General features: G+C 37.6%; 1 protein-coding gene across 1 annotated transcript in view; it reads left to right on the plus strand.

Moving 5' to 3' along the window:
* Window positions 1–18,389, plus strand: part of DPP4 (dipeptidyl peptidase 4) — a 42,128-nt gene that overhangs the window by 17,135 nt on the left and 6,604 nt on the right. The window contains exons 11-23 of the mRNA XM_075028584.1: window positions 1,732–1,867; window positions 2,012–2,056; window positions 4,757–4,861; window positions 4,965–5,032; window positions 5,229–5,282; window positions 5,750–5,874; window positions 6,834–6,881; window positions 7,395–7,493; window positions 9,528–9,597; window positions 11,184–11,378; window positions 12,317–12,371; window positions 14,461–14,560; window positions 16,189–16,253. Of these exons, the coding sequence (XP_074884685.1) occupies window positions 1,732–1,867; window positions 2,012–2,056; window positions 4,757–4,861; window positions 4,965–5,032; window positions 5,229–5,282; window positions 5,750–5,874; window positions 6,834–6,881; window positions 7,395–7,493; window positions 9,528–9,597; window positions 11,184–11,378; window positions 12,317–12,371; window positions 14,461–14,560; window positions 16,189–16,253 (1,165 nt within the window). The remainder of the gene's footprint in view (window positions 1–1,731; window positions 1,868–2,011; window positions 2,057–4,756; window positions 4,862–4,964; window positions 5,033–5,228; window positions 5,283–5,749; window positions 5,875–6,833; window positions 6,882–7,394; window positions 7,494–9,527; window positions 9,598–11,183; window positions 11,379–12,316; window positions 12,372–14,460; window positions 14,561–16,188; window positions 16,254–18,389) is intronic.

Consider the following 18,389-nt stretch of genomic DNA (forward strand, 5'->3'; position numbering starts at 1 on the left):
ATGGCTGTGCTTTGCCACATAAGAGGGTAGATGAAGCTTTTTGCACGAATGACCAGCATGAAATCCATACAGCGTTTAAACACTACTTTTAGCATCATGGGTGCAGGAGGATGAAGGCAATGGATGCTTCTTGTCTGAAATGATCTGTCCTAAAAATAAGTTGTCTTTCAGAGTAGAAAGCTCCAGAGGGTGATTGCAGGAATATCCCTTCTAAGCAGCAAATGAGGAAGGGCAATGCAAAACTACTGTACTCTATACTTGAGTTAATGCGGATAGTTAACATTTCAGGGGTCGTTAAAAAAATGAAGGTGCATTCCTAGTTCTCTATCATAACCTTAAAATATTTATTATGTTATAATAACAGCATAATAAATAATTTGGGGGGGGGGGGGGTTCCTTGTACAGTCTGTCTTGTCTGATGGATGATTTATAGTCTCCAGAATTGTTAACTTCTCTCACTTTGAGGGAACAAAAACTGTGGGGCTAATTCCCCTTTTACAAAACAAGGGAAACCACTATTATAGGTACATGAAGAATGGCAGTTTCTTTTTTTCTTTTTTTTTTTTTTAAACAAGCTCCTGCAGAGTACTTTTATAATATTATTGGTCTAAAATATACTGTTTGAAGCCAGTGACAGTAGCAATTAAATGACCTACCAACTTCCCAGTCAAATATAAATGCAAAAATAGACCTTTTTCAAACATGATTTCTAAACTGCAATCTAGAAATAAACCTGAATGTGGATGGTAACCAGTTGGCATATATTTTTAATCCATCCACAATAATTGTAGTGTTTTCTTTTTCTTTTTTCTCCGCCCCCCCCACCCCCCCCAATGATCACGAAGATACTCATTCTCATCACAAAACTTCCCACATGTTTTTGTTAACTAACTTTGGGGAAAAAGGGAACATGAACTTGGAACTAAGTCAAATGTGCAAATTCCAGTTAAAAATGTATGCTTGCCTTGGAGGGGAGGTTTGTTTTATTTTAGTTCGTAAGGCTTCTAGGAGATAGGAGGGATCTAAAATAGGAAAAGACGAGTACATCTAACAGATCACAATGGTAAACAAAACCAGTAAATTTTATGTGGTGCCTTTTTAAAATTAATATACAGGAATATTCATGAAAATTATATTTTTTTCAGATACTCCAATTCTTCATATCAACTAGTTGGTATTTTGAAGATGAAAGTAAAATATTCAAATAGTAATACCTGTTCTTGGTATGATCTCTCACTCTATTTTAACTAATGGAAATAAGTACTAAATTGAACAAAGATATATATCACTCAGAAAGTGCTTACAAGCGACCAACTTGAAGCATCTAAGGATAAGATTCCAAAATCTAAGGCCCATACAGCTTAATATTCAGAAGAATTTCCTCTAGATGCACACAGTACAAGATTTATGAACAGTCTGGAATAGCTATTATTTTATGCATTAGAGGATCGTGAGCTGGCTGTTAGGATTTAATTGCAGTCTTTCTGGAAGCGGATATGTACAAACCATCTAATTCTTTATTGAATGAATGAAGATAACCAAGGCATCTACAGCAGCAAAAACAATTGACAAAAAAATGGCTCAATTAGGTTTGCATCATTGTTTATTGTTGAAGAGTAGATTGAAATGAAAATAGCTAGATGAGTCTCATTCAGTGAAATGCTGAATGCTGTTGTATAGTATGCTATTACAGAGAGGATTTTAAGTATCTAATGCTATTGCTGTTTTCAGGGATCATTATTTGAGTGTTGTAACATGGGTGACAGATGAAAGGATCTGTCTGCAGTGGCTCAGAAGAATTCAGAATTTTTCAGTCCTCACAGTCTGTGACTTTGAAAGTGCTACTGAAAATTGGACATGTCCACAGGTAAGAAAAAATGAGGTGGGAGAGTTGCAGTGCTTGATAAATGAAACTAGAAAGGAGCAGAGTATCTCTGAATGTTTATCTTTGTAGAAACATAGCCTGATGTAAAATAACATAATTGTTGTGGGATTGTTTTTTCTTTCTTAGGAAAAACAACTTACCGAAGAAAGTACAACTGGCTGGATTGGCAGAGTGAGTGTTCAATTTCTAAAACTGCTACCTGTTAATAACACTGATAGTTAAGAAAATTTCACATGAGCCTCTTGCCAGTTGCAATGCCTCTTGTGTGCAGGCCTGATCCATTCACTTGTTGCATTTTACAAGTATAGGAAAAAATGGTCTCAAATGGAGCCGCTATGCCACCCCGCTCCCGGTTTTAACCTTTTGTGGGTATGGGGTTCTGAACTCCCTGGCTGGGCTGACAGTGCAGCAAGGGCTGGAGCTGTAACTGTGTCCTCTGTGACCTGTGCATCATATTCAGCTTGCCAAAAAGCGGAGTCCTTCCTGATTCCTTTTTAATTCTGACCTACTGCTTTGGTAGCGGTAGGTAGGGGAGTGCAGGAGCCAGGATTCGGAATTCCCTTTGTTATGGGGGAGTCATCAGCTATGCTGGTTTGGAAGCTCTCCAGTCTTCCTGCCACTTCAAGAATGATCTAGGGGATAAAATGTATTAAGAAGTGTATCCTATAACCTTTGAATTGTATTGGAGGAAAGGCATAGAGGACAAAAGTAATTTTTAGTGTTTCAGGTTGCAACAAACTATTCCAGGTTCTCCTTCAGGGTTTTTATTTATTTATTTTTCCCCCGCTCAAAATATCCATTGAAGAGAACTGGGGACAAGATGCGTATAACTGACCAGATTAAAATTTTCATATGCTTCTGCCAAACCAGTTGCTACTGTTTGGATGATGCTTTTCAAGCTGCCTCTCAGTCCTTTTGTACATGGTAGAGAGTAGGCACCTAATGAACTACACAGAAGATCTGGGGGAAGTGAAGCAGAGATGCAAAAGTTCAGACTTGGAGGGAGAAATGAGTTTCAGAGTTTTTGATGAGAACACTGAGTACACTTTCCACTCCCGCATTTTCCACACACTGATTATGCTTTAGTCACTAATTCACTTTTGAAGTCAAAAATGAAAGTTTAAAGAAATGCAAAGAGGGAGGCAACAGCAGGGATGAAATCATCCGCAGTATGAAGATGAGAGATCAACCCACCTGCTGTCAAATTTGATATGGAAAGGAAGGCCTTAACGCTGACACATTTTGCTTCTCTGCAGCAAAGGCTTCACAATTAGACAATGTGATGATCAAGCTGCAGACTTTGTAAACAGTTGTGCAAAATGAGAGGGCAAAATGCAAGTCTGTGCCATTAAACTAGGTTGTTGGGTTTTTGTTTCTTTTAAAGACACAACCCACATCTTAGGAGCTGTTGGAAGAAAAAGATAATCTCACTGTATGGTTCTTGGATTTGAGAACGGAGTGGAAAGTAGGGAGGATTGAAGAAGGGATAGGAAAGGTATATTTGTTCCTTTCTTTTATTCTTATCTACTTAGGGATGATAAAATACAACACTTGACTGATATGGGATATTTTTATATATCTATGTGAGAGACGGATATATACACACATATATGTATATACAATTCATATAAGTGTACATACAAAATTAAGCAAATTATACATGTGTGTAAAATACAGACATAGAGTTCTGTCTTTATATGTATCTATAGTGGTGGGGTTTTTTAAAAGTAGAGATGAAATGATACTTAATCTAAGAACGCTCAGAACAGCCTGTGTTACTGCATAAGGCTTCCAGGTCATGAGCTAAGTTAGAGCTTGCCAGTTGAGTTGAAGGAAAGTCACACTTTGAAAAAGCAAGACTGCTATAAGGGAGAAGCTAGCAAAATATTTGCCAGGTTATTTTTTGCAAAAATATTGCTAGGGAAGAAGGAGAGATTGTCTGGAGCACATGGGTTAGGAAGACTCAAGTTCTATCATTGCTTACTGAGTGACCGGAGGCAAGTAACTTCATCTTTCTGTTTCACTCTCCATTTCAAAAATGGGTATAGCATCTCAGAGGTAATTGCATTGTGTCGGTTGGCTAATTAAAATTTAGATGTTTTGGACATTTATCAAAGAAATAACTTTTTATTTCATTCATCTCAATTTCATTCCTCTGTTTTTCTCTCTACCATGTGGAGCACATCCAAATGACAGTCAGGAGAAGGAATCCATTCATTTCCATCACTCCGAATTGATAAACAGATAGTTCCTTTGTGAAAATATCATTCCAGTTTGGGTTATCTGGCATTCTGTAATCACCTACTTACTAGCAAAATTTCCTCTTGGAAAGCAGCTTGTTTTCTTTGAATAAAGGGGGGACATTTTTCACTGTTAAGCTAAAAAAAAATAAAATTAAGAGTTCAAAGAATTTGTTCACAAATACATGTTTTAAAATGAGAAATTCAAGGAAACCATGTATTTGCAATTCTTACATTGCTATAGGTTACAGCTGCATGTTGGCGTTGGACAGAATAAAACAGTGACTTTAAAAGTAGATGCACATATTGTTTCCTAAAATGGTAGGAAACTAGGAACACCTGTGGGACTTCAAATTCAAGGGAGGTAGGAGGGGACATTGATCATTATGAGGGCTAATGCTCAAGAAATACTGCTGCCTAAGGAGGAAGAAAATATTTTAAGTGTGTTTACTTTCAGGGTAATGGCTACAGGTTCTACCTACTAGGTCAGTAGGCAAAAATTTTGCAGTACGTTCAGCGATGCATTGTTTTAAGTATTGAACCTCCTGTTTAGAGATATCAAAATCTAAATTATGATTTTGGTTTTGGAGTTTTGTTGTTTGCTTTGATAGACATCTCTCTTGTGTTCAAGTTTCAGCCATCTGTCCCTCACTTTGCACCCGACAATGCTACCTACTACAAAGTCTTCAGCAATATCGTAGGTTACAAGCACATCCATTACATAAACGGCTCACAGGTAAGTAATAAGGTTTGGGACAGTCACTACTGACTTGAGTTTCTCCTGGTGATCAAGGAGCTTCACTTTCTACTTTTTGCCTTGCCTTTTCCCCCCCATCCAGGCTGTAGTACCTATTACTTCAGGAAAATGGGAAGTAATCAGCATAGAAGCTGTAACTAATAACTTTTTGTAAGTATTGTAATTAAGCTATTGATTCCTATCAGGAGGGCTTGTAACAAGGGTTTAAGCAAGCAGGGAGGGAGAACAGGAAGAAGGTGTCATTTAACTCATTAAAAAAATCTGATCTAAACATGTAAGATAAACCTGTAAATATTGTAATGTACAGTAAATGTTTTACCAAAACCAGTATGTTTTGCTTTTATAGATACTACATTAGTAATGAAAATGGTGGAAAGCCAGGAGGAAGAAATCTTTATAAGTAAGAAATTTTTTCTGCAATATGAGTAAAATATTTGTTAATGAAAAAAGAAACTTTAAGAAAAAGCATTGCAAAATAAATGATTAGGATGTTCACAGTCTAATGTGGGATCCTATATAGGATATTTAATGAAAATCAGTGTAGTAGTATAAACTGTAAAACTAACTAAAATATTTTCTGTAAATTTAGTTAATAAAGGGAGATTGTGAAAAGGAATAACCAATTCTCAAGCAGCAAACCCCTAAAGAAAACCTCTCATGCTTTTTATGCTATGATTATAATTCCAATATTAATTGAACTCGAGTTTAAAGTCTGTTTTCTCTAATTTTTAAATCAGTTAGGACTTTACTGCTGAACTTTAACCTATTTCATTCGGTCATCTTCCTTAAAAAGCATACTTTTGTTTAGCATAGCTTAAAAAAAAAAGAAGTCTTTCATGTCTGAAATGAAGCTCATCTACTTTACAGAGTGCTCTTGGAAAGCAGTCCAAATTCTCCTAAATGTGTTAGCTGTGAACTGAATCAAGAAAGATGCCAGTATTATTCTGTGTCCTTCAGCAAAGATGCACAGTATTATCAGCTAGATTGTCATGGTGAGTATATCCGGAATTAATTGACATAAACATGACACACTGATTAGTTGGGTGGGGAAGTTCGCCTCGTCAAGATCTTGATATGCACTGCGTAACAATGATATGTGTTGATATTGTTGGATAAATGCATTGGCAGTGGAAAAACATATTCTGCCCTAGGCTCAAAAGCACCTTGACAAAAATTACAGGGATAAAATTTGATAGTTCTGTCTATTAGTGAACCCGAAAGAGGTGCAAAACACTCCTGTCTGTTGGGCATCTCCTCAAGAGCTGCATGGGGAGCTCTGTAGAAGGAATTTGGAGGCTCTGGGAGCAAGGCGAGCAACAGGCTGGGTAAAGAGAAGTGCTCTATGTGTGGGAATAAAATTAAGATAGATAGTGCTGTTAAAAATCTAATGAACATAATCATAAGTTAAGCAGCGGGACTCTAGTCTGTCTCTGACCTCTAAGTGCTTGTGCTAGACAGTACAAGGGATAAATTAATCAAAGGGTGGGAAAAATAAATTCTTCTCTAAAATTTCCCTTAGATTGAAAGGTATGTTGTTTTTTAAGATGCCAAGATCTTCCTTGATCTATGGGCTAGAAGGACAGACAGACAGCAGAGAGGGAATAGTTCTGTCAGGTTGTAAAAATGGCGGTTTGAAGAAGACTGCTGTGGTCTCTGTGACAAGGCTTACTGATTTCCAAACCATGGTCCACAACTGATGGGTAGACTTTGCTAAAGAGTGTAAGTTTAATTCTTCAGTACCTCACAATCATGTGGTTTGCCTGCGTGATAGTCTTGAGTATTTTACGGGATCCTGTGGCTTGAGTCTGGGACCTGCTAACTTAAAATCCAGCTTGTGCAGACTGGAGGGAAACAAGTTCTGAGCTTTTATGATTCACCCACTTCCAGTTACTTTACGGGGGTTGTGTTTTGAGACAGCATGCAAACATGAAGGTTTGTGCTCTATCAACAGGTCCTGGCCTGCCCATATCTACTCTGCACAGAAGCAGTGATGATCGAGGTATGGGGTTGTCTTAAAATATAATTTGCATTGAGCCAGAAAATTGCACTGTAAATTTATTTTAATTTTGTTCTCATTGCTTAGTATACTAATTTAAATGTCAGTTATAAAGGGTAAATTTAATTTCAGATAATTACTCTAGTATAGTTAACCAGAAGAATAAATTATATAGCTTGGCATACATTTATTCATAGTTTATTTAATACTATTTTACATTGTGCTAGGAAACAGTGAGTAATGTATGACTGACTGACTGGGTAATTGTTCAGTTTTTCTGAAATTGTGTTGAGATGAAAAACGGGGAAACTAGCTTTCTGGTTACTTAAATTACTGAAGGAAAACTATATTGTAAACATTGAATCTGAGAGGAAAAACAAAAAGTGCAGTAAACTAAGACTGCAGTGTAGGTTGTCATCATCTCAGATTGAATTTTTAAAGTGGTTCATAATTAAAGAGCAATGCATTTGAAAATAATATATTTAATCTTTGACTCTTACTAACTCTGTTATTTAGTCCTCAGATACTTGGAAAATAACACTCAACTGGAAAATTCATTGAAAGATATTCAGATGCCTTCAAAAAAAATTGGCTCCATTAGAGTAGGTGGATACAGTAAGTTCAAAAACATGTTTTACCTTTCTCTCCCCCTTCCACCAAGTGCTTCAAGGTCTTCTGCTGAAAAGCATGACAGAAAAGATGGGTGTATTGGGGATTATTGCAGTTACTCAGCACTCAGAGGCAAGACCAGAATTTTTATTTTTGCATTCTGTTTTTTTGTGAAATCCCAAAATTTTCTTATCTAAAACATGTTTTTTCCCTAGTGTGATATCTTGATGTTTTCATGATGAAGTGGTTCATTTTTTCCTTGATAATTACCTGAAAAACCAAAGTCCCTACCACATTAAATAAATAAACAAGAGGAATGGGAGGTGGGGCGCAAAGCTTGTAAGCATTGTTGAATTTAAATTAAATTCAAGTAGGTCTTAATTTACAGGTACCAAGTCCCTTTGGTTTGTGTTAGTAGGTTGGGACAGTGCAGGAGAAGTTCAGTTATTATAAAAAACCAGACATAGGATCTAAATGGAAAAGCTTGCAAAATCATTTAGGCTACATTTCAACAAGATCGCCTTTGACTTTGTGTAGGGGAATATTTGGATGGAATAGTCATGTTCTTAAAAGCACATTCACACTCCAAGACTACATAAACCTCTGAACACAGACGAGAACAAAATTCTAGAAATTGAACTGCTAATGCTTTGCTGGTGGTGCTCCTCTGAATTTGCATGTCCGGGTACAGAAGCTTTCTTGGTGTGCTCCTGGGATGGGGAACATCAGATGGACCAGCAGTGGGAGGCCTGGTACCTGTCTAAACTGTTCTTGTTCCAGCCTTTGCTACTAGCTTTTCTTTTCATGACAAACTTCCTCTTGATAAAATGAATTAATATTCTTAATGGCATTATATTTTACAAACTGTATTGAGTTCTGCTAGTCATTACCTGTTCTTTTTGATGCCTCCTTCCTTCCACTGCTACCTTATTTATATAATAACTCTCTTTATCTTTGTGTTTTCTGTCTTTTATTTCTGTCACGTTTTTACTAGGGCTAAAGATGAAATCTTGCAGGCAAGATGGAGGTTTAAAGATGTTCTTCATGCTATCAGTTGTATATTCATCTTTTATTCCTCTTTGTTCTTACTACTTCATCTCTTCAGGGTAAAAGCTTTTGGGTAAGGGGACTCTATTTTTAATGTCACAAATAGGAGAAATAAACCTATTTATGTAGTCTTACTTCAAGTTCCACGTCTGCTCACAAGTCCATGTATGTTACCAAAGAAGAAATCCACTCCCATGACTATAGAGAATGCCAAAAATTAAAATCAGTATTTTCATGTGTTCAGTTTAGATTGTTACTTTTTCAGTGTTTTAATGTCTTGCATATTCATATCTGGACAAATTTCTGTAAGGCTTGCACTCTGGCTATTACTGCAGTGCAGTCAATCAGCATTGCTTCATGCTTTCTTTGTATCATCAGCTCTTTCAAAATTCATGAGTGAACAATTGAGCCAATTGGTTTGCAGAACTTACATGGTGTGCATTTAAAATGTTCAGCTAACTCTCAGCCAACTTGGGTGGAATGAGTAACATGGATGGAACCGGAATCAATGTTTCTTGAGAAATAATAGATATTTGGATATGTTTCTGGGATGCTTTACAAAAAATGTCATGCAAAGCCTATCTGGCAGGTTCAAAATATTTAAAATTTCTTTTAAGTCCTGGGAGAGAAATTTGCATAGAGAAACATTTTTGAACTAGTGTCAGATTTACCACTGTAGAGACTTACCAAGTTTTACATGTAAGCTTATAATGTAGAATAACGTTACAAATGTTACGAGACACATGTTGAATCCCCAAATTTTATTATTATTATTGTAGACATTTCAGTTCCAGACTTTCTGTTAACTTAGCTGTAAAACATAAAAAAAAAAAAATTAGCTAGGAACTTTTACATGTATATATTAGGACAGTTCAGATGAAACTACTTTTTAATTTTTAGGGGGTGACTCAAATGTGCTTTTGTATGAATTGCAATGCATGTCAAATTACTTCACTGGAGAACTGACCTAGGTCAAACTCTTTTCACTTTTAGACCTGTGGTATCAAATGATATTGCCTCCCCATTTCGATTCATCAAAGAAGTACCCTCTGCTGCTTGATGTGTAAGTCTTCACGTTACATGGCAATGTTGTGTTAATAATCACTTTCATCTACTTCAAATGCTCTTAATAAGATCAGGAAACACAAAATTGGCATGTTTTCTAATTACTTCTTGAAGTAGTTTTAAGAGGGAATGGAAAAAATGAGGTTTGTCCCAATTTTGTGGTAGTCCTGTACCATAAGATGATGTAATGCTTGACAAGCACATATTTTCTGGTGGCAGTGAGGCAGATACATTCTGACTTAAAAGCCAGGATGTTAGCGTTAGCTTAGCTCCTTCTCTGCTCTTCTAAGAGTTCATTAGGAATAATATTCAATGAAATTATATTCCAGAATGAAACCTTGAATAAGCTGTGTGTCCTAAAGCTGAAGCAGTGAGTGTGATATTGCATTTTCTCTGTGATACTTGACTGTCAACTGGTACTGGCAAACTGCACCCTGTGGTCAGGATTGCATTTGCTGTTTTTTCATAAATTCAAGACCATGAGCACGTGCTGTTTGGTCCATTCTTCCTCAGGAACTTCTGGTCATGCTGGTATGTTTTCTTCTAACTGGAAATTAGTGACATTTAGCTATTCATTAAAATAGAAATGTTAATATTTTCCTTTTTTTATGAAAAGCTGAATCCACAAGGAAGTTAGTTGTTAATTGTTAGATACATCTTTATATACATAATTTGGTAGCACTATAATACTTTTCAATATACCTATTGATCATTTTAATGAGCAGCCAGTGGTTTTTGCTTCTTAAGACTTATTTTGGTTTTGATTCTATTTTTATTGACTTAACCTGGGCCTTTGTCAGGATCACCTCTGCTTCATGGTGATCTTGGTATCAGAATTTCCTAGTAGTTTTTTCTTTGCTTTTAAAACTGGGAAAAATGGGTAATAGAGCCATAAGAGCCACTCTTCCATTTCTTACTCTGTTGAACGGTGTCTAGAGAAATGCACTGCAAACAGAATTTTACCATCCAGGCACTCATGGAGTGTCATTTCGTAGTGCTCAAGTGCTTTCGAATATTTTAAAATAAAAAGTTATAATTTCAGTTTTGTTTCCTTTTTCTCAGCCTGTATAAGAAATAGTTTAGATTGTAGGAGACACTGATGAGACACTAAAAATGCAGGAAAAGATCTTTTTTGTTTTCCCAAATGAAGGCTGTATGTTGATTTCAGACTTTAACCAAATAAATTATGGGTAAATGGAACGGAAATGGTTAAAGAGCATTGCTTTGAAACTCAGATGACTAGATATGCCAACACAAAAAAGAATTTTGTTTGGATTTCTGTTAAGCTGCTTAAAGTCAAGATAATGGAAGTTTCTTTTTAGGGCAGAAAGCAATAAAAAAAATAAAATCTAGTCTGCTTTCTTGATTAACAGTTGATGTTTTAAAAAAGCATATCGCTTTTAGTGTCGAGGCAAAGCAGCAGTTTGGAGTCAGTTGGTGATGCTTTTCTTCTTTGCTCAGTTTAATTTAAAAGTTTACCCTTCTTCAGTGGCTGAAAATTGTCAGCAATAATTGTATTTCAAATGCTTGATGCGAGACTATGTGGAGAGTAAATGCCTGAAATCTGTGGCTCTTTTCACCCAGGTATGCAGGACCCTGTAGTCAGAAAGTAGATTATTCTTTTCGGATCAGCTGGGCTACTTACCTTGCAAGCACGGAGCAGATCATTGTGGCCAGCTTTGATGGCAGAGGAAGTGGATACCAAGGGGATGAAATTCTGCATGCAATAAACCGAAGGCTGGGAACATATGAAGTGGAAGATCAGATAGCAGCAGCCAGGTGAGCTACAGTGAAATGGTCAACAACCTGTTCCTTCTTTTCTGTGCTTATTGTGTAGGGGGGAAAAAAAGGTGAAGGTTTTGAATGGTCATCTTGAAATTACTGGCAAAAACATAACTGAATTCTACATGAATTTTGTAAGCTGACTTGTGTCATTTACAGGCCAACCATCATTTTACGCTTAAAAAGAGAGAAGCATTAATGCTGTAATATAAGTTTACTATATATCTGGTTTTATAGAGATGATAAGTGTCGCATTAGTACAAGAGCATACTAACAAGGAACTTGGAGCTGGAAGGTTCGCTCCAAGCTTTTTGCACGTTTCTGTTGTGATGGAGTTATTTGTGTAAACTATTCAGCCTTTACATCATAGTTCATGTTCGTCACTTGGTTTATGCTTGTAGAACCTCACTAAACCGAATAGTGCCAGTATGAATGTCTCAGAATCACAAAGAAGTGATCTTACAGAGTTTGCTGTTGGGGATTTTAAAATGTTAAGGGGTTTAAAGAAATAACATTTCAGGATCTTTCTTTTTTAAACTCTGACTGGATTTACAGGTGTCAGCCTGCCCCCTTACTACAGCAATTTGAGTGTTGCTGTTCTTTCTTTAAAACAAAAAAAAAAAAGAAAAAGGACAAAAAAAGGGTGAGGCAGGTTGTGAAATCTAACCTAATACAATACAAATGTCAGTGAGTGTGGTTTGAAGGCTTTTACAGACTGTCCAGGTTTTGGTTTTTCCCACGCACAGATGTTTTCCTGAATTTCTTAGACGCACGTGCCTGAAGTATTGTATGTTTTCATGTGCAGCCACTGTGATGAAGTGGGAAATGCTTATTTGTACAATAGAAAGAGGCAGACATGATGGAAAATAAGCACATCTGTATAATGGCAGATACCTGCAATTCATTAAGCATTTAATTATTCTGTTTGCTTTTAGAACATTTTCTGAAATGGGCTTTGTTGATAAGGACAGAATAGCTATTTGGGGTTGGGTAAGTACTCAAATAAATTTGACTGGCTTATTATTTAATTGTAACAACTGTTTGTTGTGCTGCTGTGTGTGAGGTGCTGGAGTACTTAGTATGAGGCACCTCTAGAGTCATGGCACAGTCTAATAACTGAACTGACGAAGTACATCTTACAAGTGCCTGTATACATTGTCCCTTTGCAAGCATTCAGGAGCCTTTGAAACAGAGATTAGGACTATTAGAGGGACTAAAAACAATTTAAAGGGATACTGCCAAGTTCCTGTGTACTAGATGAACCAATATTAAAAAAATAAAAATTCTAAGTATATATTCACTACTGTCTCTTTATATTAGTTGGATTACTCTAATTTTTTTAAAAAAGATGTAAAATTACATGTGAACCAGCTGCATGGCACAGTTGTCATGTTTTCACTAGCAGCCTGAAAATACTTAAATCTGCTATATTTTTGTGCTTGACTATATTTTATTTCAGCACTACTTCCAAACAGAGACCAGATTTCTCTGACTTGACGTGTCTTTGAAACCTGCCACAGTAGAGGGGAGTGTTTAATAGCATATACATACCCCATAGAGGGGAGTGTTTAATAGCGTATACATACCCCCTCAGCTGCCAGGCTAAGTGCATATGTACTGTTATAGTGATATCTATTTGATTCAAACTCTGAACATTTCTCTGTCCCAGGCTGCTGTTTCACTGCTTTTTCTGGTGTCACAGGGAGTATTCTTGCATGCTGTGTTTAAGCATACTATGTTTAAGTATATGCAGGATTGCATGCAGGATCTTGAATTAAATGGCTAGCTGAAATTTGGTCACTGCTAGTGACAGGCACCAGTGAATAAATTGCTTGATGGCAAGATGATGATGTGCCTTTAGTAGCTTTTCTTGTGGGGGTAAACATCTCTGTGTTGTATAAAGTCAAGTGTAGTAGTATTAACTTTAGTGGGAGGGAGATTCTTTCTGCAGAAACGGAGGCCTTAATGCATTCCCATATAACTGCTCATGAGCCTCAGGAGGAACAGTTGAAGAGCAGTCATCTTTGGAGCTCGGTTGGCGTTATGCATCATGGATACTGAACCTGTGGGCAAACAGATTTTCTATATCTCTTGAGTTTTCAGATTGTCAGCCTGCCACTGTGTACATTAATTTTGTTTGCCGTAGGTTTAGCAGTAATATCTTGACTGTGGCCAAGTTAGGCAACATATTTATACATGGATTTAATTACTAAGTACATGCATTACTTGCTGATCTCATTGGGAGGGCCTAAGTATTGAAGTTGGAGCAAACATTTAAGGACTTTGAACTAAGATACAGTTCCGTTTCCCTGTAATCTGGTTTCAAGACAGGAATGAGATCCAAAAATTGCTCTTCTTTTTGAATGTGGGTGGGCACATTCTCCGAAATAACCCCTTCAAACTATAGTGAGGGCAGTCATTTGGGCGGTCGGTGACATTGTTTAGGTATCTTGCTGCCTGGATGCTCAAGCGCGTCAGATATTTACTCATCTGTGTATCAGGCTAGACTGCAAGTGAATTTTCTGTGCACCGCAAGGAGTGTGTTGCTGCACAGTTCCTCCCACAGACTCAGCAGAAGATCCTTCACTCCCGTCACAGTCTTGCTCTCGACGCTTGGGAGGAGAGTTAGCAAGTGAGCTGCCGTAGGCCTGCTCTGAGGGAGTTGTAAATTTTCAGATGCCCTGGTGCAACTACTCATTGGCGCGTTGTGGGCCCGAGCTCTGCTGCCACCCACTCCCCCAGCACTGAGAGGGACGCAGCGGTTCAGCAGTGTCTTGTTTCCTGTCTTTCGCTGCTGCCTACAGTGCTACCAAACACTGTCATCCTTAGCTGAGTCACAGTTCAGCAGCATTTGCGCCCTTTTTCCCCAGCAAGTTCTCATTCATCAGCGCCACAGCTGCCATGCGCTGTTTGATGCCTGTTTCCCCGACTGAGCAGGCTGGGTGAGATCTGACCCAAATTCAGAATGGAGTTCATTAATATGAAAAACGCTGAGCCTATAAACGTCTGATGAACCGTTCAGCAGATGGGCCCCATCCTTTTCTTTCCGACTAAAATAACAGCAATGTTTTCTTCTCAGTCTTATGGGGGATATGTGACCTCCATGGTGCTTGGCTCTGGAAGCGGCGTGTTCAAGTGTGGAATAGCGGTTGCCCCCGTGTCACGTTGGCAATATTACGGTATGTGATGGCTTCCTCGTTACAAGGATTCCCATATGTCTTGCAGTGCACATGCTGCAAAGTGTTGATTCATAGCGCAGAACTTTGATTATCTACTAGATGCCATGTAAATGCCACTTGGTCTGTTTTTATGAACTCATGGGTACTGCATTTCAGAATTAAAGCAATTCCCTAAATCTTACTTTCCATTTTAAAAAGTCAGATCCGCAATTCCAGGTAATCTCTTTAACCTTTAATGAAGGCTAAATTATTTGTTATATTTGTAGTATTACTGTAATGTGTCTGTGTTTGCTTTCCAAAGCTGCCACATGTTCTGAGACCAGTACCGTGTGTCAGAAAACCATCGCTATTAGACTTTGCTTCTCGAAAATGCCACTTCTCTTATAACAGTGAACTGTGAGACTTAACATAGAACTTGCATTGTAATTTATTCTCTCAAAGTAACAGAATAGGATTTGAATTGCCGCCTTTTTTTTTTTTGCCTTTTAGAGCATAAAATTTGGATTTTATAAATTAATTAATCTTAAGAATAGCTTAATGTGAGGAAAACCTGAACAAGTGGACAAGTCTGTACGTGCTTCAAGCTTATACTGTGTGATGTTGTAGTTGCATGGGGCTATAAATACAGTTACAGGGGCCATCCTCCCAGATTAAAAAAATTATATACAGTTAAAAATATAATATGTGCTGGTACAGTGTGACCACATTTTGACATTTTTCTGGTTTTGATTTGTCCAAAAACATTCAAGGGTAAGCTTTTCCTGGCTAAATTAAGGTATAATTTATCACTCTGCAACTAGCACAGAGGCTGTATAATAGCATATTATGTGCTCTGGCTAATTCAACAGATCAAATCATACTGCCAGGTATTAGCAGTAGTCTGTTGAGGACGTAGGAATGTTTTCATGATGTCTGGGACATGAATATTACAGTAAGGCAGGAAATATTTTTTTTTTTATGAAGATCAAGATCTCTAAAATTCCACTTTTAGTTGGTTAGATAAAGGAAAGGATTATGGAAGCATTCATATTCACCATCAAAAAAACCCAGTGCAACAGCACTGATAAGGAGTCAAATGGACATTAGAATATGGTAACAGAATGTTGATTTGTATGGCTTAAAATAAAGCAACAAATCTGCAAAAATGTTAATATGATATCATGCTGAAAAATCTGTGGAAAATCAGAGATACTTGATTTTTACTATATATAACATCAAGCCAAGCGGAATCCTAAGCTACTGCTACATTTTCATTTTATAGATTTTTAGTAGTAAACATTTAGATAAAATATCTAAGACTTTTTCAAATGCTAGTCATTTACTGCAAGATATTCTGTAATTTTCTTAGGATTACTGAAAGAATAACAATAAGGTAACATTGACACAAAGTACTTTATTAATATTCAGCATTCAGGTGTCCATGGCAACAAGAAGATTAAATATTCTGAATAATGATGGTTACCTACATGCCTCATTGTGGAAAACCTGATTTTTTTTTAATTATTATTTTATTTTTTTTTATTTCCAGTATGCATTCTTATTGTTTGTATCGGTGGGTAAAATTTCAGATAGACAGACAGACTGAAAATTAAGTAGCAGATTCTGGTTTTGTTTTTTTTTAATTACAGATTCAATATACACGGAGCGATACATGGGCCTTCCTATAGCAAGTGATAATCTGAAGAACTATAATGTAAGAAAGAAATCACTTTATTTCATTTTTTTAAGTGTGTTGTTTCTTTTCTAAGCCACTCCATTTTTCTTTATACAGTCTACTTCCTTCCCTATGGGAAAAAATAAGTTTGTTTCTTCTTTCCAGCTATAACTGTTGCATTGTGTTTTTAGAGGCTGTAGTCTCATGCATGTTGATTTGCATGAGGCAGTTACTTCTTGCTGTATGGTGTGGGTTTTCTGTTGTTTGTTTGGTGTGTTGGTTTCGGGTTTTATTTTTTTACATTCAGTTCCATTTGGCTACTTTGCAGACTGTAAAACAAGCTGTAAAAACTGTTTCATTTTAATCACCAAGAAACAAATTTGTTTTTAAAATTTAATATGCTCGTGGGCAAACTATGCTTTATCTTAAACAACATTTCCACCAAAACAAATGTACTCCAGTTCTTTCTGAAATGTAATTTTTAAAAAATGGGTATTGTGTAAACTTCCTTGCTTTAGGAATCTGCAAGATTTTTTCAGGGAAAGCAAAATCCCCTAAATATTAGGAAACTTTGACAGGTAGGCAAGCCTGTCTATACTGTGATCCTATCAAACAAATTGCAGACCAACTGAGACACCGGGTGTCCAAGGTTTGGTCTAAAATGACTAATGTTTGCCCAGAAGTGAGGGAATTTCCAGGTGTTCTAATGGGAGCAAAATACCTGTAGATAGATTTTCCTCATTATGGCATGATGAAGTGTTTGACTTGCTCTTCCTTGTGCCAGCTGCTTTTTGTTGCCTCAGGGGCTTTTTGAAGTCACAGGTAGCTGGGCGTAGGGCAGAGCAGCCCAAGCCTTCTGTAAGGTTTTGTTAAATTTCAGATCTAGGTGGAAATAGAGCGGCTTTTGGAGAATTGTGAGGGATCTGAGGGGTACTTTGTACTCTGGTTATTGGGATGTTTCACAGAGGTGTTCAGCCATGGCAATGCTGGAACCAAACATGGGTGTTAGATGCAAAGAGATGGGGCATTCTCCGTGTCTGAGTTGGTAAATAGGCTAGAAGACAGTTTAGCACTGATTGTGTGTCTTGATGTGTTAAAAAAAAAACATTGGGGGGGAAGAAGGAGGGTGTTGCGTTGATTTAAAAGTATGGTAAAACATATAAATACATATATATGGGACTGAAACATCTGTTTTGACATGTCAGTACAATAATCTAGTTTTGCCAGCTGCTATATCAGGCGTTCTGGTCAAAATTGAGGACAATGGCAGTGACTGCTGGAAGACTTGGTACTGCATCTGCCTCTTCTAACCAGCGAGCTGCTCAGGCCCACTGGGGACTGACCAGCAGCCTGCAGCCGCCTGCCTGCCTTTTTTTCAAATGTGTTTCTTTAAGGCAGTGGGAACAGTAGGAGGTCTGCGAGGTAGCAGTGTAAATAGAAGTTACTGTCGTCGTGCAGAACGAACGTTAACGCTCTGGGTGCACAAAGTCATTCACCAGCTTCACGGCACAGATGGCAACAGAGGACTGTTTAATCCTTTCAAGCCAGGAGTCGGATTTTCTTGGCATAGTATCCATTGCTGGCAGTGGCCACGTTGAAACTGCCAGTACCAAAGAGCTAAAGGTTTCAAATGTGTTACTCAGAGGACTAATTGGGGAGAATGGTGGCTAGATGGAGGAGGGGTAGTGGCACAGATCAGATTGTCACACTTCACTGCTGCTTCTAGAGATAGGAAAATGCAACTTAAGTCCTCATTTGTTGTTAAAAGCCCCAAATAATGCATTACTTGGAATTTACTTTTCCATATAAACCTGGAGGGGTGGGGTAGCTTGAGAAGTGAGTTTGTTGCCTCTCATGTAGCACCAATGGAAGTGGTGTGGGATTTTGTTGTTGCTGAAGATCCTTGCTGACTTCAGCCCAGCACGTTCTGGCTTACAGCCCCTTTGTTCAATGTCCCAGTCCCAATAGCCAGCCTCCTGGCCCCTTGTTGCTGATGAGAGCCGTTTTCTGAACTGAACGTTTTTTAGCAAGTAGATGCAAAACATGTACCGAAAGCTTTCCTAGCTGAAGCAGTTAAAGCATTTTTTAACTGTTAACTTTGTACTGTCAGGTTTACGTGCTGCATTGTATATTCTCTATCCTACTGCATCCGCTCTAAAGCTGGCTTGAAAAGTG

The sequence above is a fragment of the Buteo buteo genome, chromosome 5, assembly GCF_964188355.1.
Source record: "Buteo buteo chromosome 5, bButBut1.hap1.1, whole genome shotgun sequence".
NCBI lineage: Eukaryota > Metazoa > Chordata > Aves > Accipitriformes > Accipitridae > Buteo > Buteo buteo.